Source organism: Manis javanica, chromosome 2, assembly GCF_040802235.1.
Source record: "Manis javanica isolate MJ-LG chromosome 2, MJ_LKY, whole genome shotgun sequence".
Taxonomy (NCBI): domain Eukaryota; kingdom Metazoa; phylum Chordata; class Mammalia; order Pholidota; family Manidae; genus Manis; species Manis javanica.
In genome coordinates, this window is record NC_133157.1 from 149961848 (window position 1) to 149987831 (window position 25984).

The 25984-nt window shown below is 38.7% G+C and overlaps 1 protein-coding gene across 1 annotated transcript in view; it reads left to right on the forward strand.

Annotated features, from left to right (window-relative positions):
• CLVS1 (clavesin 1) overlaps positions 1 to 25984 on the forward strand; it is a 146662-nt gene that overhangs the window by 58655 nt on the left and 62023 nt on the right. Inside the window, exon 3 of the mRNA XM_073229589.1 lies at positions 22914 to 23088. Within this exon, the coding sequence (XP_073085690.1) occupies positions 22914 to 23088 (175 nt within the window). The remainder of the gene's footprint in view (positions 1 to 22913; positions 23089 to 25984) is intronic.

The following is a 25984-nucleotide window of genomic DNA, read 5'->3' on the forward strand; positions in this document are numbered from 1 at the left end:
TTAGAAATGCCACAATGTTAATATCATAATTGGTTATGTCACATTTGTACACTGTGATACTTAAAGCAACCACTATGAAAACCATACAAAGAGATGCACTAAAAACACTATGAATAAATCAAGATGGAATCCTAAAAAATGTTCAAGTAACCCAAAGGAAGACAAGAAAAGACTAACAGAAGAATGGTAAGCAGAGAAAATAAAAAGAAAGCAACAAAATGGCAGACTTAAGCACTAACATCAATAATTATTAAATATAAGTTGTCTAAGCTACATGCAAGAGAATGAAACTAGATTATTGTTTAACCCCATACACAAAAGTAAACTCGAAATGGATCGAAGACCTGAATGTAAGTTATGAAACCATAAAACTCTTAGAAGATAACATAGGCAAAAATCTCCTGAATGTAGTAAGCATGAGCAACTTCTTCCTGAACGCATCTCCTTGAGCAAGAGAAACAAAAGCAAAAATGAACTCATGGGACTACATCAAACTAAAAGTTTCTGTACAGCAAAGCACACCACCAACAGAACAAAAAGGCATCCTACAGTATGGGAGAATATATTTGTAAATGACACATCTGACAAGGGATTAACATCCAAAATATATAAATAACTTAGATGCCTCAACACCCAAAAAGCAAAAAACCCAATCAAAAAATGAGCAGAGGATATGAAGAGACGGTTCTCCAAAGAAGAAATTCAGATGGCCAACAGACACATGAAAAGATGCTCCACATCACTAATCATCAGGGAGATACAATTTAAAACCACAATGAGACATCACCTCACACCAGTAAGAATGGCCAGCATCAAAAAGACTAAGAACAACAAATGCTGGTGAGGATGTGGAAAAAGGGGAACCCTCCTGCACTGCTGGTGGGAACGTAAGCTAGTTCAACCATTGTGGAAAGCAATATGGAGGTTCCTCAAAAAACTAAAAATAGAAATACCGTTTGACCTGGGAATCCCACTCCTAGGAATTTACCCAAAGAATACAACTTCTCAGATTCAAAAGACATATGCACCCCTATATTTATTGCAGTACTTTGTACAATAGCCAAGATATGGAAGCAACCTAAGTGTCCATCAGTAGATGAATGGATAAAGAAGATGTGGTACATATACACAATGGAATACTATTCAGCTGTAAGAAAGAAACAATCCTACCATTTGCAACAACATGGATGGAGCTGGAGGACATTATGCTCAGTGAAATAAGTCAGGGGGAGAAAGACAAATGCCAAACGATTTCCCTCATTTGTGGAGTATAACAATGAAGCAAAACTGAAGGAACAAAATAGCAGCAGACTCACAGACTCCAAGAAGGCACTAGTGGTTACCAAAGGGGAGGGATGTGGGATGGGGGGGGAGAAGGGGAAGGGGATTGAGGGGCATTATGTTTAGTACACATGGTGTGGGGGTTCATGGGGAAAGCAGTGTAGCACAGAAAAGGCAAATAGTGAATCTGTGGCATCTTACTACACTGATGGACAGTGACTGTATTGGGGTATGGGTGGGAACTTGATAATATGGGTAAATGTAGTAATCACATTGTTTTTTCATGTGAAACCTTCATAAGAGTGTATATCAATAATACCTTAATAAAAATTTTTTTTTAAGTAAGTTGTCTAAATATACCAAAAAAGATAGAAATTAAGAGTAGATTAAAAAAACATTCTCCAACAATATTTTTCATATAAAAAATCACTTCAAATTCAATAACATAGAGATATTGAAAGTAAAGGCACCATGCAAAGATTGGTGAAAAAATGTAGACATGACTATATTAGGAAAAGGTAGATTTCAGATCAAAGGATATTTCTAAGATTATTATCATTACATAATGATAAAAGGATCAATTCACCAGGAAGCCATAAGGATTCTAAAAGCATGCTCACAAAGAAGGAGTCTCAAAATATACAAAGAAAAAACCGACAGAGCTGAAAAGAGAAATAGATAGATCTGCAATTATAGTTGGGGACTTCCAACACTCTCTTTTAGCAACAAATAGAACAACTAGACAGAGAATCAGCAAGGTATAGAAGATCTAAACACAACCAATAGGATCTAATTGACATTGATAGAATACTCTACCCAACAGTAGCAGAATACACATTCTTAGACTTGACCAAAGGCATAAACCATAAAAGGAAAAACAATGATAAGTTGGATATCATCAAAACTTAAAAGCTTTTCCTCTGCAAAAGCCTAAGTGTAGGGGTTAAGAAGATAAAATACAGACCAGGAGAAAATACTTGTAAACTATATATATCTAACAAAGAACTAGTATCAAGAATATATAAAGAACTCCCAAAACTCAATAAGAAGAAGAAAAATCCAATTAGAAAATGGGAAGAATACATGAGCAATAATTTCACTGCAGAGGATGTATAGATGGCAAATAAGCACATGAAAAAATGTCCAACATCTCTAGCCATCAGAGGAGTGCAAACTGAGACCACAATGAAATATCACTACACACCTCTCAGAATGGCTAAACTAAAAAGCGACATCATCAAATGCTGATGAGGATGCAGAGAAACCGAATCACTTATCAATATTGCTAGCGGGAACATAAAATGGCATAGCATTTCTGAAAGAATGCTTGACAGTTTCTTAAAAAAACTATGCAGGCAATTACCATAGAACCCAGTTATTACACTCTTGGGCATTTATCTCAGAGAAATAAAACTTACATTCAAGTAAAGCCTAAATATAAATGCTCATAGCAACTTTATTTATAGTAGCCAAAAACTGGAATCAGCTTAGGTATCCATCAAACGGGAAATGGTTAAACAAACTGTCATACATCTATACAATTGAATAATACTCAGCAATAAAATGGAACAATTATACATACCGCAACATGGATGAATCTCCAGGTAATAGTGCTGAATTAAAAAAAGCTAATCCAAAAAGTTTACATAACATAATGTTCCATTTATATAATTTTTTTGAAATGACAGTATTTAGAAATAAAGGACAGTTGCCAGGTTTTAGGGATAGGAGGAGAGAATTATGAAAGGGCAACATGTAGGATTCTTATTATGATAGATCTTTTCAGTATCTTGATTGGGATGGTGGATACAGTTAACATATATATCTGATAAAATTGTGTAGAACTAAATACACATATACATACATATCCCCTTCTACATACAAATGCCTGCAACTGCATGTGAAATCTATAATTTCTTCAATTTAAAAAATATTCTATTCTTCTCTCTTCTTCATAAATATAGTGTTGTTTCTACTCCCAACAATACTAACAACAAATCCTTCTTGGCTCCAGTGTCTGAGGAGCTTTGATCAGAGTTTTACAGCAGCCATCAACTGGTCATAATCGGTCGTAAATTCAAGACTTTTGGCACATCATCATATAAAATATTCTCTCCAGAAATATTCAAACAATGTTATCCAAGCCTTTGGACTTCATCCAGTTGGAGAGAAACAAATTAAATGACATAAACAGGGGAAAAAAAGCGTAGGACATTCTACAGGGCAGTAGCATGGAAATTTTTAAAAAATCATTTATGGAACTTTCTCTCAGCTTACTTTTAACTGTGCACATACACATGCACACATATGAATGTGATAGATAAATGCAGAACACTATGCAATGTTGACAGTTGTTGAATCAAATGATAGGCATATTGTTGTGGTGTTCTTTCAACTTTTCTGTTTTCCAGGACATTTTCTTAGTGACAAGTAGGTGGGAAGCAAAACCTGTTGGCTGTCTGGGGATTGGATGATCTTTTAGTTCCCTTCTCACTGTGATTTTCAGACACTGAAGTTCAAATCTTGGCTCTGATATATATTAGCTGTATCCTCTGGGCCTCGTTTTTTCCTCATGTTTAAAGATGGAGATTTTGGAACAGTTCTAAAATTTTGTAATATCTTAAAGTCACCAGAGAAGTTGATTCTAAATCTCTCAGCAATCTATTCAAGTCATGAACAATCCTTATTGCCAGTTTATTTTTCTTCCAACCTGAATCATCAGTGATTTAAGAACTTCATCTCTTCTTCTAGACCCAATAAAGAAAGGACAGACAGAAAATATTCTTTAAATATTCTTTAAATGCTCTTTGTTTGCCCCTTACCTTCCTCCTTTCCTAACCTAGTCAATTCCTGCAAGTCAAACCGATATACAATTATACTGTATACGTCAGTAATACATACTGTGCACAAGTCTCTTAAACTTCTCCATGATCAGTATTTAGTCATATTTGACTTTCCTCTGTATCCTTTCCAAGGTCTATCAGTCCAGGTCTAGCCACTTGCTCCTGTTGCTCTGAGCTGCCCAACCAGTATGTCTTATTTAAGGATAAGACCCAAATTTGATCAGAATTCTAGGCATGACATCATCATTCCCCTTCCAAGGTATAAAGCTGAACATTATTATGAAGATTTGTGCTAACATGTGTATTTCCCATTGATACAAAGCCTGGCTTTGGGAGCAAAGGACTGAGAATCTTTTTACTAGCAAAGTCTGAGTAGCCCCAAGAGAGAGGAGAGGCTGCCCAAGTAGATTATTAGAGGAAGAAAAGAATAGAAGGGATTAAAAAACTGTTAGGCTATGGTACATCAGACACATAGGTTTTAAGTTTGTTCATTCTAACAAATCAAAAACCTTTTGAAGCTTTCTCTTTTGAACTTACTCTTAACAAAATGTAAATTTTTTAGGACTTACATTTTTGTGGAATAGTTTTATGTTCACAAAAAAATTGAGAGGAAAGTATAAAGATTTCTCCTATAATCCTTGCCCCTTCACATGAATAGTGTCCATTATTAACATCCTCCAACAGACTGGTACATCTGTTACAATTGATGAACCTCCATTGACACCTCATAATCACCTGAAGTCCACAGTTTACATTACAGTTCACACTTGGTGTCACTGGGTTTGCACAAATGTATAATGACAGGTATTCATCATAATAATATCTTAAAGACTTTTTCACTGATCTAAAAATCCTGTGTTCCACTTATTCATCCCTTTCTCAATACCCAGTGCCTGGCAACCACTGATCTTTTAGCTGTCTCCCTACTTTGGCCTTTTCCAGAATGTCATACAGTTGTATTCATATAGTAGGTAGCTTTTTCAGATTGGCTTCTTTCTCTTAGTAATAAGTAAAATAAAAATAAGTGAAATAGTCCATTATCTTGCTACAACAGTTTATTTAGCCATTCACCTACTGAAGGGCATCTTAGTTGCTTCTAAGTTCTGGAAATTATGAATGAAGCCGCTTTAAACATCAGTCTGCAGATTTTTGTGTGGATATAAGTTTTCAACTCTTTTGTGTGAACACCAAGCACACGACTGCTGGATTGTATGATAAGAATTTCTTCATTTTGTAATAAAACCATCAAACTTTCTTCTAAAGTGGCAGTATCATTTTCCAATCCCACCAGTGCGTGAGAGTTCCTGCTGCTCCATATTCTCACCAGCATTCGATGTTGTTGGTGTTCCAGATTTTGACTGTTGTAATATATCTGCATTTTTAGTTATGTAAATTTATTCAGTTATCCAAATTTTCTCTCATGCAACCTTGAAAATGTGTAGTCATATTATAATTTAAAAGTTTAAGTTCTTTTTACTTACATTCTTTGTTATAGGAATATTTTTTCTATAGACTTCTATTTTCCAAAGTTAGGTTGTTAATACAAAGGAAGTGGTTCTTAAACTTTGCTTTATGAAAATATTTTCATTTGTCGATTATGGTTTATTATTATTGTTATTTAAAAATCAAGGCTTCATCATTTAAAGGATTAAGTTACCAACCACACTAGTCCAGGGAAAATACTAGGTTCTTGTAAATTTATTATGTCTGTAGCATATGACCAAGTTTACAGGCCCTATACAGTCGGCATCTGCTAAAGAATTAGAAGAGGGAGAAATTGCTTATTTCCATAATATAAATATAAAGGGGTATTTCTGTTTAATGATGCTAAAAAGACTGTGGTAATCAATTAAGTTATAAGAAGTCTGGATCCAGTACAAATGGCACTTCATTTTTACCAATGGTCACCTTGAGTCTTGAAGAAGTCACATAATTTGTTTAAGTTATGCCTCAGTATTTAGTTAGACTATGGTAAGACTGGTTTCCTTGTTTCCAACACAATGTTTCTTCTAGACCAGTAGAAACAAACTGTTGATCCACAAACATTTGCATGGTCCATTCGATGTTCTTTAAATTTTTGAATAATATGGCAATAGCACTATCTTAGAACTTGGCAGAAATGAGCTCCTGTTGTGAGTCTCACACTTTGAAAGATTTTCCTCTGGGCTGCTTACAGCTGTGCTCCTCCCTTGGGAGGCAGTGACTCTGTAGGGCCAAGAGATGTTCATGTGGAAACCATATCCTCCCCTTCTAGATTGTGCTCTGGAACCCAGCATGCTGAGTTCTCTGCCAAGCCCACTTCCAAAGCCTGTGTGGGCCTCTTCCCCAGATCTGACTTATCCCGGAGTACACAAATGTGTGCCTGCAGGCCTGAGATATAACCAAGGGGACAATGGAGGGAACTGGCTGGAGCTCAGATATGTGAACTGCACTGTCCATCCCTTGTGCAAAGTTCCACCTATGTCAGATGGAGCCAGGGATGGAAAGAACAGAGGGTGGGTGCACTCAGCCACTGGGGCTGGCTTTCTCTGCAGTACCACAGTTGGGAATGGAATTCAAAGGATCCCCCAAATTCTAATTTAGAACCTGAAAGTATATGTGTCAAAGTAGAAGCTAGAACATATTTTATTTAACATTCGGTTGACTTGGTCCCTAACCTTCAAATATTTAGACATGGTATGTGGATCTCCATTTATACTCTTCTCCCAGACTTCACAAATGGTAGCGGCAGACCTGTTTGCTAATGTTTAAACATTGAGAGAGTCACATGAGAAGTCCCCATTTCTGGCTGTTCTTGGTGTCTAGTGGTGGCTTCCCCTGTGGTCATATCCTCCTCAATGGGCATGTGTCCCTAAGCCCGCTTCCTTCATTCACAAGTCCTGCTTGCCTTCTTAGGCATTTGACTTGTCAGCTGCTGTATCCTGTATCTAGAACTAAATTGGAATCTCCCTTGATTTCTAACTTACCTAGCACTAGCTATGAGCACTGTTCTGCACCAAATGCTGGAGATCATACACATCTTAGCCCTGAAAACAACTTGCAACGCTGAAAGCCATTGTAGATGGGCCTGGAGGGAATTGGGGCAGGATCAGACTGCTGCAGAGATGGGCAGGAACTCGTATACTGAAATCTGGAGGAAAAGTCCCAAAAGAGACCACTTACGGTTTTCAGCTGGAAGGGACAGCTTTCTCACCACTTTAACAGGCCTTTCTAATTGCTGGGTGTGAATGGAGAGAAGATGCTTTTTAATATCTTAAAAAAAAAAAGAAACTAAAGCAGACTTGTACTTGAGGTATAGATGAGTCTGGAAGTCCTCTTTTTCCATTCACACCCTGGAAATCCTTTAACTATGGAAAGCATCCCAAAGCCCAAGATAAAAATCTTTAAAAAAAAGCATTTTGTGTGCACTCATTTAAGCAGATTCATCAGTCAGTCGCAGGATGTACACAGTGGTCAATCCTCTGCAGTTTCCACTACAGAGTGAAAAGGACAGGGCCTCTGGAGAGGTAGGAGGTGTAGGAGATTGGGGGGGGGGCTGGACACCAAAAGAAGAAGAAATCTGGGATGGGAAACAAACTCGGAAGATACAAAAACTATGTCCTGGGTGGACCCTCTTTACGACCAGACATATGGGGCAAAGTGAAGTGCCTAGAGCAGGCATCCCTCCTGATAGCTACCAACAGGTTTTTCCCTTTACCTTAATTATGAAGTTTTGTTTTGGGTATCAAGATATATTTTGTAGGGAGCATCAAAGTCAGATCCACATACTCTGCTCATGATGCCTTAAGAACAGACTATGGATTCTGCCAGTAGACACCTGGGTTCTAATTTCTGTTCATCACTTTGCTGCTTTCTTACTGAGCCAGTTTCTGCACTTGTGGGTGCAGGAACTTAACTTAATGTGCCTACATTAAGATTGTCATGGGCATAATGAGATGGTGCATGTGGAATCCGTGCTGTGTGGTACCTGGCACATGTTAGGTGATCCTTAATGTCAGCTTCATTCCTTTCTTCTAAGGGAGAGCAACCACGGTGAGATTCAGCTGGACCAAAACAGTGTCCTCGGCCTGTAAGCCAGTAAGCTCTGTGTCCTGAGACTGCTCTGTCCAAGTTACCAGAGCCATAGAAATGGAGAAGAAACTTCTGTTTTGTTAAATGTATAGATTAGCCTGGCAGAAACAAAAAGATACGTCTTTTTTCTTGACAGTTTCACATTAGGCCAAAATGAAGAATATGTGAGTTATTTCATAGTAGCTGTGTAGAATAACAAACAAAAGCTCTTCCACTAATTCTTGAAGAATTTGTGAACTTCATGCTTAAATAGTAAGTAATAAAGACGAGTTGATTTTTCTGACAGATTTCTTCAGTCTTTCAATGATGACAGTGTGTCAGTGAAGAATGCAAAAATCAGTACGAATGAATGCATCCGTTCAGTATGAAATAAGAACTGAGTCTGCCCTGCTTGATAACATCCTAGCCCTTAATTTCATCCATGTAACCCCATGGTACCAGATTGCCTCCTTTATGAACTGAATGCTCCAAAGAATATTCTCCAAGCTTCAAAGAGTTCTACCTTTTTTTGTGCTATAAATATTCACAACTGGCTACCTTTTCCTGTCCCATAAATATTCACCCATTAGCATAAATGGGTGGAGTAAGTCTTCTCCAGAACCAGTCTCTGGAAGCATGGGGAGACTCTCCAGGGTCAGATTCTAGAAGGAAACACCTTGTCCCAATTGCAGCCACCCTGTTAGGGGTTCCTTTGTCTCACCCTCCAGGCTTCTCTCCCTTTTTGCAGCCCAACTTTTCCACATGGTAACACCCATCTAGACATCTCATGCCAGGAATTCGTCCACTTGGTATACATTCATTAATGTTATAAATGAAAAATTATTAATTGGAATGTGTTAAGAAGAGCAAGGAAGACTTTATTCAGGACTATTGCAATAGGAGCCCAAACTATTGTAATAGAAGAGAGAGTTTGAACTCAACTCCAGATACAAACAGGGACAAGTGGGGATTTATAGCTGAGCAACAGGATGAGTTAGTGGATGGAAAATTACTAAGGGGAACTTGGTTAGGTGTCAAGGATGGGTGAGGGGTGTGGAGAGGAGCTTGATTTGATATCAAGGGTGGGAGATTCTCAATAAACTGATTTAGCAGGATTACTGCTAAAATCGATCTCTGCAGGCCAGGGTTGTGGGCCAATGATGAGGACTACTTGAAAAAAGGACTCAGAGGAGCCCTAATAAAGTTTCATCAGGGTGGGAGTCCTTGTCAATACTCTGCTACTTCCTCTGGTGGGAAAGTCTCCCTAATGAAGTAACATTTGACTCAAGACTTAAAGAATTAAAACATGTTAACCCAGTGAAGAGAAGGGCAAGGCTAGTCTGGGCACAAAGGAGGTAAGTGCAAGAGAGAAACAGTAAGAAATATTCTTGATTCCATACATTGATCAGCCTCCCATTGGAAGTAGCATTTCTTCCTTTTGAATATTCTGTGGGTCTCAGACATACAACAGGCATACTGTATGTAGGCATTAGAAGTCATGTTACTGTTGTGCAACTAACTGCTCAGAGCTCTGGATCTGAACTTCACTATTTAAGATTAAAAAGGTACTAGATTTGGGATGGGATCTTATTCTAGGAGCTACACTGCATATTGCAGGATATTTGGCGTTACTGGCTTCTGCCCAATAAATTCTGGAAGCATTCTCCAAATATTATGAAAACCAGCAAGCCCCTCCCACACATCCATTACCAGACATCCCCCAAATAGGGAGGGAGTGATCCTATTGAGAATCACCATGGAGTCAAAAAGATTCCTGCTAGCCCTCAGTTGCCTCATTCTATTTGTAGTGTAATCCATTCTGGAAGAACCAGCCTCGACCTTAATCCACTCTCCCTCCAAGCTTCCCGAGTTCCTTAGCTTGCGGCAGTCAGCAATTACTTGCAGTATTTATGTTGCCTCAGGTCCAGAGAATTTCACAGGGAATTCCAGAGAAGTGTCACCCCCAATTTCTGAATATGGAAGAAGGAGATTGGAAAGTTCCAGTTCTTTCTTTTGGGAATGTGCTGTGTTAGCCAGAACCAGGGAAACCTCCTGTGCCTTGGTTAATAGAAATGGGATGGGTAATAGCCCATCCATTTGTAGCAGGCAAGGATTAAAGCATGAGGGAAAACTGGAGATAGATATTTCCAGGGCCTGAAAATTTATTTATTTTCCTCTTTAGGAAATTGAACTGCTGATCTTTCTAAGTAGGCCTTTACAATCTCCGAGATTCTGTTAGGATGAATATAGGCACTGAAATCTTTCTATAGCAAAACCCAAGGTCCTAAAATGTATTTCTCTTTGTATGAATATTTTAACTTATAAATTATGTGTCTATATACATATGTAATGGATTTTCCAAATTCTGTTCTGCTACTTCAGAGTAGGATATTTTGGACCTACACTGAAGATTAATATATGTTGATGTTTTACAGTGTCTTCTGCAGTGTAGTTAACTGTTAAGTGGTGGCAATAAATAATAACCACAGGCTCTAATTGCATAGAGAATTGCCAAGTGATAATCTGTGATGTAATTAAGTAAAAGAAACCAATGTTGTCTTTAACCACCTCCATAAAAGAATTCCCCAGAGCTTTCATGGGTAAAATTACTGTGTAGGGCAAAATTAGACCTCTGAGCACACTGTACCTTGGATATGAAAAGTCTACCAGTTCTTTGAGGGATTTTATTTGTTGTTAGCTTTTGATTTTTGTTAAATCGACTACATCAAGCCTATGTTTATTCCTTTATAAATGTATTAAATGTTACTTTTATTTTGCCTCCAATTCCTAGAATAAAGCAGGGTGAAAAATAAGGATAAAGTTTTAGCTGAAGCTCAATAAATGGGTTCATTGGAGCTCCCAGCCCCCCAGTTTAAGAAGTGTGTAGAGAGAAAGTATTGTCCTTCTGTAGTCTTCATGACCTGCCCAATTTGGGCTGGCTTGGGGCTGTGTGGGTGTGCATGTGGGCCTTCTTCTAGGAGAATTCTAGGAACTCCCACATTCCAATTCTGACACACCTGGTCCTGCCGATGAACTATTATAGGCACAGCCCTCTAGGTTCCAGCTGTCTTCTGAAGTCTCCAAAGGGTATTTTTGTGCTGGAGTTAAGCACATGTCCAGTGTGGAAGAGGTGTAGGTGGGATTTGTAGGAGGCTTTTCCCCTCTAGGCCAAGGGAATATATATATATCCTGGTTTCAGAAGAATGATCTAGCTGCTTGTCATTTTATCATTATTGTGATTTGTGAACCATAACTAAACATTGCAAAAGTTGAACAAGACCAGAATTTCCTTCCATCAGGCTTGCTTTACCAGTGCCCGAACTCAGAAACAGTGTAGACAGTGGTAAGGGTCTCCCTGAGTCTGATAGCTGTGAAGGTCGTGGCAGTCTACATCCTTCTCTCTCCAAGAAGCCAGTAACCTTAAGGTGTCTTAAGGAAGATGAAACAATTGAAGGGTGATAACCAAATAGAAAAATGTCTACCTGGAATCAGCCAACAAGCTACATTTCTGTCAGGGTAGCTTATAGAGCATCCTGAATTTATTACCTATGAAAAGACTTTTCTTTCCATTATGTAATGATCTCCTGTGGCTCTCTCCTTTTAATCTTTCACAAGTTTGATTGCTTGCTGCTGTTGTAATAGTTTATATTAAGATGGCTAAAATTTTAAAAAGAGGAAAGGATAAACCAACTTTGAAAACTTCAGTCGAATTGCACTTTCTGAATTCAGTCTCTATGAAGTCTGGTGTGCATTACCCATATTTTTGAGGGCTGAGACTCCTAGTTATAGGCAATTAATTTTAGAACCTTGGGATTTCTCTTGTTTTTAAGATCTTGTTATCCTGCTAGAATATACTGATCTCTTTATTAAGTACAGAGATTTGGAGGCTTCATTTGTAGGTAGGTAATTTTCTGAATTAACTAAAATTCTGAGATATTGCATACTTTCAACTCAAGCCACAGGTGTGTTTTCCATGAGATGCAACATCTATAAAATTGTTTTGCTGATGCACTATTGAATCCAAGTTACCTTGCACACTATTATCAGAGTTTCTGATTTCAGAAGGGAACCTCTTAATTGCAAGAGTGATTTGTAGCATGACACCCAGAGGGAAAGAGCTCAGGTGGGTAAAATCATTCAAAGCAATGTAGTACTATGGGATGGATATTTCCTTAAAATGCCTTTTCATTGTACTGTCCAATCCCTTATCCTGAAAGTGATCTTATGGTTATAAAATTCAGACAGGTTAGAGGAGAAAATATTCCATTTCAAGTAGTGACTTGTATATAACCATGAAACCTGTGCACAATTTATAAATGTTACTTGAATTCCGTTAGAAGTAAAAGTAATGTGGTCATCCACATTAATTCACTCATGTCGGGGGAGCTTCTGCTGTTTGTGACTCCAGGTAGTCTGATGATCCTAGCTCTGTGCTTAGTATTTAATATTAAGTTCTTTGTTGCAATCTTGAGACTCTTTGAAGTTTTTACTTTTCTGAAGCTCCTTAACCAAGGGAGTTACCAGAGTAGACAAGCATGAAGACAATTTTTTATAATTATTTAGTAATGGATGGAATGGTCATAACTCACTTCCACTGGGGATGGTTTTTCAATTCCTCTTCTGTCTTCTGTGGTCCCCTATAAACCCTGGCTCAATCCCCATTCCAAGAGCTGGATGAAGTAAACCCCTTCCTTGCTTGCATTTCAGACTATCTTAGAGTGGTGTTTGAGAATGAGTTCTTTCTCAATGGGCTAAGAATCTCATTACATACCAAGCTTTCTATCTGTAAACAACCATTTGCATCTATTATTAACTGTTCTAGATTGTCATTTTCTTACTGTCTTACTTCATACCAGTACTAACCTTAAGCGAATGCAAGCATGTCTCCCTCCTAAACCAAAATCAAGTTTTAAAGCTTAGTTTCCTTCTCTCCTCTTGGGTATATGTGCTCAGTAGCGTATTATTCTATAAACATGAGCCATGGTAGAAAAAGTACTTAAGGACATCATTTCCTTTAGCAATGAGCATAAGAGACATTGAAGGGAAGGAAATTAACCCACTGGTGCTCCCAGAGTGGGTTTTGTCTATTTTAACTCTTTTGGATATTCCAACAGGTTGGTTTAATCTGCCTGCCTGCCTTCCTTCCTTCACTAAGAATCACTTGTTGAGCATCTACTATGTGTGGGTACTGGTGATTTGCATGGATTCGGAGACAAATAATTCAGCCCTTATGGGGCTAGTTGTCTAGACGAGAGAGGCAAGTGATCTTTTCTTATGACTAGAATAAGAAATACTCCCTTCTGCAGATGTGGCATATGCTTATGTGGGCTTTTATCACTTGGTTAAATGTGATAAAATGGATGTGATAAAATGTGGATGTGATAAATGTGATAAAAAGGAATGTAGACCTCACACAACCATGCACTTCTAGGCATCCCTAGGCAGTCCGATGTCAAGTCCTATTAATACTAATATTAACATTGTGTGTAGCTGTCCTGGGTGCTGATTCTTACTCTATAAGAACCAGGTACAACTTCAGCACCTCTGAGTCACTTCCTACGTGACAGAGTTCCTTTTGTCCTAATTAATACCACTGTCCTTCTCTTCACACCCACAGCTGCTCTTAATTGAGTCCTGGGTACTGTCCTCACAGTACTTTTCACATCTGTCATTTCCATTCAGCTCTCACCTGGTGTATTGCAGTCACTTCCTCCTAGTTATTGCTGATTCTCTTCTCCCGATCCAATGTATCCAGTTCTGGTCACCAGTCCAAATCTTCCTAAAGCGTTAAGTGTCCACACTTCCCTCCTCTGCATAAATGTCAGTAGTTCCCCATCAAGTGGAATGAAGACAGATCACAATCATATTTCTAACCTTACTTCTACATTCCTTTTCATTTTTTCTGTGGCTTAATCAAACTTATCATTGCTCCCAATACAGTTTCTATGCAATCAAGTCTTGTTGTTTATCTGGCTCCTTCTGCCCTTTCCTTCTGTGTCCAGTGTCCAACCTTCTCATTCTTCACAGCCCAATTGAAGATGTTCTAAAACCCACCAGCCATAAGTGATCACTCCTTCTCATAATCACCAAGTACTCTGCAACCTTTATTACTTTCTACCTCATATGATGGTCACTTATGCAATAATGAAAACCACCATGACCATCAGCACCTTGTATGGATTAGTATGAGCCAGTTGCTCTGCTATGGCTTTATGTACATCATCTTACTTCCTCATAACCTGTGAGGTAGGTGCTATGACCTTCCTTCTACTGATAAGAATACAAACCATAGCAAGACAAAGTAACTTGCTAAGCTCACATATAGAACAGCCAAAATATGAATCAAGGTCAGCCTACCTCCAAATCCTATTGCTTTTAATGACTGTGCTTCATTGCCTCCCATGTACATATTTTTTAATGTCACCTATGGGTTATCATCTACTACGGGAAAAACAAAACTATCCTTTTATCTTACGTGTCTTCCACAAAGTAGAGTTTCATCATTTTTTAATAAATGCCTCCTGACTCCTTATCTGGTTCCAGTTACTTAACATTTTTTTTTAAAGAAGACATTAGATGGTAAGAAATTGCATTAACTGTTTAAGTGAGTAGATAGATACATTTGGTGTTAATTTCTTTCTCTTTAATTCTTTGGAGAATTCAGAAGCACTTGGATTCAATGTGATAGAAATATTGGTTTTATTTATTCAAGCCATCTCTTCATTTAAAACAAAAAACAGAATGGAGGGAATACAACTTCTAGAAGAATTAACTCTGAAGTGAATTATTGTGTGTGTACATACACATGGTTTATACTCTTGTTCTCCATAGAAACATAAACAAGGAAGAATCCTGGCAGGTTGGAATTTGAGAGCTTTAGTTTCAGTGTCATTTTGAATGGTGTGTGTGAATACTTTGCATTCTTGGGCTGTATCTGGAGATGAATAGACCTGTCGTATTGGTCTAGAGAAACACAGCCTCTTATCTTCATGCTTTACTTGAGTAAGAGAAGATAACCTTCCAATTTTCATCAGTATTTTCTTTATTCTAGCTCAAAATGAGAACTCAGTTCTCAGACAAGAACTTCATCTTTGCATTCTGTCCTCTATAAGCAAATAGTCTGCTGAAGGTGGGTTGAGGCTGAGGATGACTGTCCCATACTCCTTCCATGTATTGGCATACTTGGTAGAAATAGACATACATTTGAAATGACTATACTTGTCTTTATAAAATATGAACCAATTTTAGTTGAGATTCTGTGACCTAAACTGAACTAAAAATTCAGAAAGCAGATGAACTGCTGTAGTTTGCCCCTTTTCTAAACCTCCACACATAGGATTGGGCCTCATTGGTTGTAAGATGTTTGAGTGGTATTGAGTACATTATTTCTTTTATCTAATGCTGAGACTTTGAGCCAGATAGTCTCATATTACAAATAATAATTAATCAATGGGAAGCTTATTATCCTGGTATTACAAAGAATTACATTCCTATGCTAACATAAACCCAAAAGTGTTCTTTACCAACCAAAATAAGATGAAGTTTACAGAGATCACATATTAATTGCAAAGTTTTCTTTTCTTGGTTTCCTTCTTTTTTCACTCCTCTTCCTTTTTTCCCTGCTCTCTCCTTCTCTTTCTCCTGAGAGTATGAGCCTCATCAAATCATGTGAGGCAGAGTTAAACCAGGCTTCTGTTCTCTGGGTGCTCAGCCCTGCTGAGAAAAGTAATTGTCTAATTTGACTTTCCAGCTAACAATCAGAGTAGTAAATTTAAGATCAAGCTCCTGCAAATATTAATTCTACCACAGCAAAATTAACCATTTTTGTTAGCATCTTCCTTGCATCTTATATTTTCAGAACACAACCAAAATTTTTTTAAGCTTTTCTTTGATTACCCTATTAAGAAACCTGGATTCATTTTGCCTAGCTGACCAATGGCACACAGAGACCATCCAGCTAAAGCTTGATTCACAGAGGAATCATTAGAACCCATTTAGGAAAATATATCACCAGAATTCCCATCCCAGACCATTTTTTGAAAACTTTCATCCCCAGAAGAGGAGAAAATAGGCTTACCTGGATAGGACACAATTGAATTCTGCACACTTTCCATTGTCCTACTACCATCACCACTCTAGGACCAAGACGGGTATCCCTAAAGTTCATGCAAGTATGAATACTGTCTCCTACTGGAAAGTGTTCTCCAATTCACAAAGCTCCTTCATGCATGTGGTTTTGTATAACGTTTGCAACAACCCTTTACGTGAAGGAAGAGGAAATTGCTTCTTGCTGAACTTCAGCCTTCTACATGTGGTTGCATTTTTGGTGGGCAGCAGAGCCAGGATGTCAAGACCTGGAGTACAGGCCCCTTTACCACGGTACCCAGAGGATTTCCCCCTGTCCAGAGGCCAAAATCATCAGAAGAGACACAGAGGGGGCGTGTGTTCCTCTTCTAGCTTCTGCACCATCATGAGAGAAGGGACAAAGCATGCCCCGTAACCATAGGAGCCATGCTGTGGTTATTTAATTAACTTAAAGGAACTTCAAATGGGATAAAGAGATAAAGTGGCACGCTCAAATGTAGTGTTGCTGCAGCTGTGAACACAGCAGTTTGGTAGCAAACTATCTATAAAGCCACTTTGTGGTTTAAGAGCAACCTTAGAAAATTCCCAAGAAAATCTAAGTCCTTAGTGACACTCAGTATGAGGTTTAGCAGGCTTCAAGACAGAGTGGCTCAAAGAACTTTATGAACATTAACAGACTTTTTTCTGCAGCAGAAAAATTAGTCTAGGAATATGCACTGTGATTTCAGAACTAAGAGGCTTCCCACTGCTCCTTCTGAGAAAGAGTCACTGGCAACCCCGTCATACTTTTAATGGTTATTTGATGACACATGGCCTCTTTTTTCCTGTATTAGTCTAGGTTCTAGATTCTAGAGTTTCCATGAAAAATTCAAGGCTCAAAGGAGTCACTTCTTGAAACTTAAATATCTTGTCATTGGTAAATGGCTGTTTTCCACTATTTTGTATATCTTGTTTGCATTATGCTGTTGACTTAATTTTAAAACCTGAGGTAGAGATGTTGGGTGCTTCAACTTGTAAAGATAACAATAAAACCTAAAAAATGAGTCACTGTTCTTAATCTCTAATGACTCACAGCCTAATGATGACATCCTTGTAGATAAACCATTAATAAATCCTAATTAACATAAAATGTTCCTTTTCTGGGGAAAAGTTGGACTTCTGTCTTCTAGTAATACAGTTCTTTATATTTCACTGGCAATTTGCAGGTCACATGGTGCCTTGGCATACATGACCACATTTGTGTTTTTAATTATCAATTGAAAACAGATATAATCCATTTAATCCATTACTGACTATATACGTGGTTACGCAAATATAGGAAAGGATCAAGGAAATGTAAGTACCCACTTGTCATCTGTTAGTTCACTTTAATACAAATGGTAAAATAATAGAATTGTGACTAGGCAATACAGAAAATAAAGTATTTTTCTATGGGGTATTAAAGTTAAGCAATGTATAAGTCCAAATGAGTTGGTAGAATTAAGAAATTCTGGAAATGTCTTCTGTTCTCATTTCTACAATTTTCATGAAGTAGCTGAATTGTTTATGACTTGGTTTGCTTAGAAACCTTGTTAGAAGATTCATGGAAACTTACTATGGCAGATTTGCAAATGCCAGTAAGCACTTCAAAAAAATTCACTTTTTATTTATAACAATTTTAAATATAGAATTATGAAGATAGTAGAGGGTTTTCTTACACCATACATCCACTTTCCCTTATTATTAATATCTTGCATTAGTAAAGTATACTTATCACAATAAGTAAACCAATATCGTTACATTATTAATCACTATTCAGATTTCTTTAGTTCTTACCTAATATCCTTTTCCTATCCCAGGATCCCATCTAAGATTCCACATTACATTTAGTCTTCATTTCTCCTTAGGCTTCTCATGACTGTGACAGTTTCTCAGACTTTTTTTTATTTTTTATGAAATTGACAATTTTAAAGAGTACTGGTAAGGTATTTTTACAGACTGTTCCTCAACTGGAACTTGTCTAATATTTTCCCCATGAAAACATTAAGATTAATCTGGGGATATGGATTTTTAGGGGGAAAAGGTAAAATGTCATTTTCATGACCACATTAAGGACAAATACTATCAACATGATTCATCCCTATTGATGTTGACCCTAATCACCTGGCTGGGATAGTGTGTGTGTCAGGTTTCTCCACTGTAAACACTCCATTTCCCCCCTTCCATACCATACTCTTTGGAAGGAAGTCACTATGCTCAACCCACGATCCCAGACTGGGATGTTGTGGTCCACTTCCTTGAGGGCAGAATATCTGTCTAGTGAGTATTTTAAATTAGAAAAAGCTGGAAGGATTTCACAAGTCCAAGGTGTTGTAAAGAGGAAAGAGGTGAAAGATGAGGACATCCATATGAGGAAGTCAAGAAGTAAGGAATTCAAGATAATGATCACAGCTAATGTATGAGGCATGGTCACACTCCATAATAGTGGTAAAGCCTCATGACTGGAGACCCATTCCATTCACCTATCTCCTATCCACTCAGTTCCTCCAGAAAAGTGAAGCATTTGAACATTTGGAAACTGTAATGAAGTCCAGAATCCTTCTACTTTTCTCCTGGGATCAACCTGTAAATATACTACTTCATACATTGACAATGCCTAGCCTACAATAAGGTTCTGTTCTCAAAATAGATAAAATTGGTTTTTAGGTTTCCAGATAGAATTCATTGTCTTTTCTTGTGAGTGGATATGTGAGGGAAGAGGTGCTGTCTCTCATTTGTACTGCTGCATTTGACTTGGTTAACCACCCTCTGGTATTGAATAGTAATTGCTGTGTAACAAACCATCCCCAAACTCAGTGGCTTAGAAAAGCAATCATAAATTATTGCTTATGCTTTGTGGGGCAGCTGAAGTTTATCTGGGCTGGGTTCAGCTAGGTGGCTCTGCTTCTTGTGAAGATCTGCTGGTTGGGGTGTCACTGATCTCTGTGCTCTTCATCCTCTTCAGTACACCATGCTAATGGTAGCATACTTTTACTATAGCAACGGCAGAAGGCAAGAGAACAAGCAGTAACATTTGCAATCTATCATGTCTTACTTATTAAAACATTTGCCTCTTGTGGGTAAAATTGTAATATTTCCATAATTTCTTGCCTGGCTTTAGTACATCGGCATATCAATAGGTCTTCAGAGGTGGAAAGAACTATGGCTTTAGTGCATTTGCTTCATTCCTCAGGGGTGGAGAAAAATTCATCTCCATATCAATGGGTAATTACCTGGGCAACAGAGGGCTTATCTGTACCTGAGAGGTGAGGGGGAGGGCTGGTTTTGCTTCTGCTAGAGCAGGAAAGAGAGAAATGGCCCTGGACTGCCGTTTGTAAGCAATAAATGGATTTTAAACTTTTTTTCTCCCTTTGACTGATTTCGGTTTTTAGAGGTATTTTGCCCCAGGCTTTCCTTTCCCCGGATTTATACTCTTTTTTTTAACACAATACTATCTTGATCCTCTCACATAATTTTTCTTATTCAACCTCAGTACTGTATGTAGACTTTACCTAAGGCTCAGCCTTTTAGTTCTGGTTTTCTCCATGTGTCATCTTCCAAAGAAACCTTATCCAGGGTCAGACTCTCTAATTCCCTAATGGTCATTCCTAGTTCACCACTGGACACTTCCATATTTCCATTAGGAATTGCCTAAACTCATAATCTTTGGTCCCAGGCTCCATTTAAATCAATGTTTCTTCCTGTGGGTAAAATTGCAATATTTCCAGAATCTCTCGCCTGGCCTTAGTGCATCTCCATATCAATAGGTATTTCCAAGGGGTGGAGAGAAGTAGCCATCTCCATATCAGTAGATTACAGCGGGGCGCAAAGGCATATCTGGACTGGAGAGGTTGGGTGGGGTCCCTTTTTGCAGCTGGGTCACAGGAGACATGGGCGAGCAGAAGTGGATGACTGCTTCTAAGCAATAAATGGCTTCTCCCACTTTATTTCTCCCTTTGACTGATTTTTGTTTCAAAGGTGGTTTGCCCCAGATGGGAACATACTTCCCCCCACCACCCCGCCCCGCCAAGTTACACTTTCCAATACAAAGCTCTATGTCTGAAAAAGATTTGAGCCTTCAGATCATGTTAGATATAAATACAAAAACAAAACAAAACCCTAATGAAAACTTAATCCTACATTAACAGGCATGTGACATCTCTAGAAGTTAAAAGAGAATATATCTGAAAGAAAACAACAGTGAGAAGAGGAGTAGTAAAAACTATTTCCTTGAGAAAAGGTTAAAGTTACTAATTCTCTTTTTTAATCTAGAGATTATTTAGGGTACTAAGACAGGGACCATAGATGTAGTCAGAGTAAGGTGAGGGCCTCCGGAGGGGGCAGGGTGGGATATTTGCAATCAGAGCAATGTAACTACATGCAAAGAAACCCCCCTGCTAAAACTCTATGTTAAACATTAAGCTCTAGAATAATTCTTCAGTGAAATCAGTTAATGTTCCCCAGATAAAGAAGAGTAGCACATGTTTTATTATGCTAATCATTTGTAACCATGTGTAAAATTCACTTTAGCATGCTAAAAGGCTCAGGCCTGTGTGCTGTCTTTCCTCCTTCAGATCTGACGAGGTAATTCCGCAAACTGAGCAACTAATTTAGCATGCAGACCCAGCAGTAGACGACATAGTAAAAGGCAGGAAGAAGTCCATCTTAAAGATAATGTTGCATTTTAACACCCAGGAAGTTCAAGAGGCAAGATTCTTTAGCAAGTAGACAATACCTCAGCCCACCTTGGGGGCTGGGTAGGCAGCCTTTTGATATGCTCCCAGACCAAGGCACCAGAGAGGTCCCAGAGAGAAATCAAGGCAGGAAATTTTTTACAGTTAAGTTAATTTTTAATATTCAGGAACGACTTAACAAGTCCCCACCCCTAAGTTTCTTCACGTTCTAGAAAAATTCTCAACTGCCTATAAAACCCCCTAGACAACGCACCCCTACGGACTCTCTTGTCCCCTCCTGGCGTGAGCTGGGAGCTCTGTCCTTTCACTTTATCTCTAAATAAAAGCCTGTACCTTGCTCTCCTACCTTGACTGTTTGTGAAGCTCATTCTTCGGCTCCGCAAACAAGAACCCCGGCATCAGTACCATGGTCACCAGTTTTAGACAGTTGAAAATATGTGATACGGAAAGACCAGGGGCTTTTCCTTTGTAGCAGAACTTTACCCAGTGGGTGGCTTTTGGGGAGGAAAATTTCTTGATATAAGGAAGAAATTTCTAGTTAACAAAATTGTACAGAAACAGAACAGGGTATTTATCTTTGTTTCTCAATTGTGTCACACCTCTCTCCTGAAATGGTTGCCTCCCCCTTCTAATTATCCATCAGAATCTTATCCAACCTTCAAGATTTATCCCAAGCCTTCAGCTCTCCATAAACTCTTCCATAACTACTCAAACTTTATCAGTCCCTTCCAACTCATGTTGCCAATCTCCTACCCTACCCCAACTAAATTAAGGACTGTTTGAAAATAGAAATATGACATTCTATGTTGTAACTGTAAGTATAAACACAATGCTGAGCTTATAATAGGCATCCAGCAAATTCATACTGGTTTACTGTTCAGTCGCAAATCTCTTAATTTCTAATCTGGAATCATCAGACTTTTGGTTAGAAGTGAAACTGTATTGAAATGCTCAAGACTCTGATTATTGCAAACTGATTTCATAAGAAGACATGGCTTTTTATTTTAATAATGGCCTGAAGGAAGTAATAGATTTTCACCATCTCTTGTCATCCAAGCTTATATTTTCCTATGTACCAAAAAATGACACTGAATTTAGAGATCCTTTAAGATTTTAGGTTTATAGCTGAGATCATTTTTTGGAAGAATTAACAGAATAAATGTGCCACCATTTCTTCATGTCTGAAAATTATTTAATACAAAAATCAACAGGTGAACAGGAGTACATGATGTAGAGGACACATACAACCCTGTAGATCTGTCACTTTACTTTGTATTCGGGTATGCTTGTTGTCATAGTTACTGATGTACTCAAAGTGATTTCCTCCCTGAATCAGTCTCTAATCCTCAACGAAAATAAGCTATTCTTCTTGCTTTATTTTTCTCCATCCAAGAATTGCAGCTAAAAAATAGCATTGGTTGCATGAATATTTTTATATTTTTAGTAAGATTTTAAACATACAAAAGGAAGAAGAGTTTTAATTCAAGTAAGTGCCTCTGATTGAAGTTTCACCTCATTTGTTCAGCAATGATTCATTGAGGAGGTAGGCACTTGGGACACAAATATGATTATAGCCCAGTCCCTGCCCTAGAAGATACTAGAGCTTTGGAGGGAGAGAGATGAACAAAGGATGCATTTCAATGAAATGTAATCAATGCTGTGGTAGAAATACTGTGTAGAGACCAGTGAAAACATGAAAGAGAGACACCTTATCAAGTCTGGGGTGCAGTCAGATCAAAGGGAGGTATCCATCCCATGAGTCCTAAGGCTTTGTTTCTGTGCAGTGTAGCAAATATATTTTCGGTCATTTTGGGCACAGAATACCATGTAACTCTGTAGGCTGGGCTCATGGAGCAATGGAGTGAGATAGCCAGCACTTGCCACACAATGTGCCATCACCTGCTAGTATTTACACAGCTTCTCTTTTCTGCTTCGGCTGCAGGAACTCCTTCACAGACATCCTGCGTGCCATCTTGCTGTCATTGGAGGTCCTCATTGAAGATCCAGAGCTTCAGATAAGTGGTTTCATTTTAATTATAGACTGGAGTAATTTTTCCTTCAAGCAAGCCTCCAAACTGACACCTTCTATCCTCAAACTGGCCATTGAAGGGTTGCAGGTATGTTCAACGTGTGTCCAATATCATGACTGTCTATGACAATGCCCTCTTTTTCTTATTGCAACCAACATAATAATTGTATTTTAGAAAGGAAAAAGAAAACTTAGATAAAATTCACCTGTGAATATGCCACATTTTTACCTCAGCCTGAGTTTAGCTTTTTTAATTAGCATTCATTTTCATTAACAACTCTAAATTACTGTTACTATAGGCACCAATTACCTACAGTAGCAGTTATGAATAAAGCTCAGAGATGTTTAGCTTAATGCATCTGAGAGTTCACAAAAATTAAAATTAGAAAATAGCTGCTTTATGTAGAGGTACATGGGGGCTTTCTAGGGTTTCTAGAAGCATGTTTCTACCAAGGAAATGCACCCTGTGGATCTTCACTTCCCACAAGGCAATGTGTCAAAATGTTTGTACTCAGGGAGATCACTTCTGTGCAAACAAAAGAGGCAGACAAAACGACTTGCTATTTGTATGATCAGATATCAGGACTTTGGGGAAGGGGTTTTTGTGCTGCATGGGGGTTAGGATAATCAGTCTCTGGAGTCTCTTCCACTTTTATGGACCAGTGATTCTATGAAAGTAACAAACTCAGAGGGATAGTGCTGTTTAGCTTCCTGGTGACACATTATTATAGTACAAAAGCAAAGGCACAGTTCAGGGAGATTCAGCATTTGCATAGATAAAACTTAAGTCCCTTCTTAATTTTGCAGGAAAATTGACTCAATGGGGCTACCCTTGCCTCCCAATAGATTGCAGTTATATGCAGCTATGTAGATAGAAAAATATTTGCTGATCTTCAATCAAGCAACTATTACTCATGCTCATCAAAGTGCAAGACTAGAACATGCATTTCAATCATCCATCATACTCCAATGTGAAGAGAAATTGATGAGTCTTATTTTTAACCTATGGCTTATTCATATTTTGCTCCCAGGAAACATCTAACAGCTAGTGGGTCAGGTTTATTGAATGGATCTTTTTTATTGAAATGGTTTCCTATTTCAAGGAAAGTGAAGTAGAGCAGGCCTTTCAGAAGGAGAGAAACAAATAGTCACCTTTCCGAGAGTGCCATACTTTCCCTGGTGGCTACATCACACAGTGTATTGGAGGCACATTTTAGAAGTTGCTTTCACATTTCTAGACAACATAGAGTGTCCCACCCTTAAAAATGCCAGCAATAAACTTGTATGTACTTTACTATCAATCACTCTCTCTGAGCTGAACATCTGATCTCTCTCTCCTATAAGCTTTTATCAAAGGGAGTTTTAAAGTGAAGTACAAGGTTTATTTCATGCCTATAATTATTCTGACTATATTTCCAGTATTTTCTGTAGTACAATCTTAATTTTATCTTTTCAAAAGAAAAGATAATTCATTATATGTGTAAATTGCTGTGACTTGAGTTCTGTGTATTTATAAGATGTTTTTTCATAAATCAAGAAGGAAAAGTGTCCTTTATCCAGCCTGTGTTTCAGTTTTTATTTATGGAAGTGTCTGGACTATATAATATGTCTTTTGCCAACTTCACTAGGCAGCTGTGGGTCTGAGTTAATGCACATGAATGTGTTTTAAAAGGTAAAGCTATATAAAACCTTGTAAGATATCTTTATGAGAAATACTAGATGACCTTTTATGGGACCAGGTGGGTCCCGTCTGGGCCTTCACTTGTCACATGCCAGGGTCCAGGATGAATTCCACAATGTCCTATACCTCCAGTTAAGGAATAGTCTACTGGGAGAGGGGGAGGTGCATGAAGTTAGTGTCAGAGCAGAGAAAAGACTTTCTTCCATCATCTCACAAAGCAATGTCTGGACCCCTTATTACTGTCCTGTTTTGGAGAAAGCATCAGGCCAATCTGGAGTCAGGCTATCCTGGATCAGGAGGCAGCTTTCTCTGGGGATTCTGCCTGCCTAGGCCCTGAAGACCTGAGAACCCTTAGACAGGTGTGGTCCCTTCTGCCAAGAGAAGGAAGCCAGCAGTTTGGGGGAAGCTGAGCTTGGGTGCAGCTCCTCCATCTAGATACAGGCTCCCTATGCCATTTGGCTTGATGTCTTATCAACTGTGACAGAGCCCTGGGGGTCACTGCAGACAGTTTCTGCTCTTGCCCCACAGTGGGTAGTCAATTCTGGACAGCCACTGGCAATTTCTTGCTCCAGGTTCTCCCCTCTCAGGCCTTGGGGACATCCAGACACCGCAGTTACCACCCCTCCACTGGCTCTCCCAGTGACCTTTCTTCACTGAAGGGATTGTTCCCTTCCACAGTGTACCTATTAACTCCTTTTGGCCTTTCAAAAAAGTTGTAACTGGTACTAAGCAGAATTCATGCCTTTGTGGTCATACTGTTATACAAGGAGAACCCCATGCAGTTCTCCGTTTGTCAGCTATGAAGGTCCAAGGTAAATTCCAGAACACCACCAGCATGGGTGAAGGCTTCTGCAGACTTTAGTGGAGAAAGAGAAAGCTATCTAAGGCCAGTGTCAGTGAGAAAAGAGAAGCCACTGCTCTTCCTTCCTCCTCTGCACCCTTGGAGAGGCCTGCAGATGTTGGGGTATCTGCTAGACATGTGGGAGTTTGCAGGGAGGGGATGCCCTATGCTCCCATTAAGGCCACTCGCTCACTGTGCTGCCCCACCTTTTGTAGGGTAGATGTGAGGAAGCAGACTTGTCAGCTGAATAACCAGACCACTTCTGTGCTAGACCATCTGGTTTGGGATTTAAGCTGTTTATAAGAGTTGTCTAGGATTACCCGCTGCTTAAGCCCTGGAGAATTTGGGGCTCTGGGCTATGACAAACCCCCACCCCACCCCCATGCTAGGTAAGGCACAGGGAGAAGTGGGTAGGGGCCCACTGTTCAGGCAGGGAGAATTTAGAATCATTTTAGTCAGTCT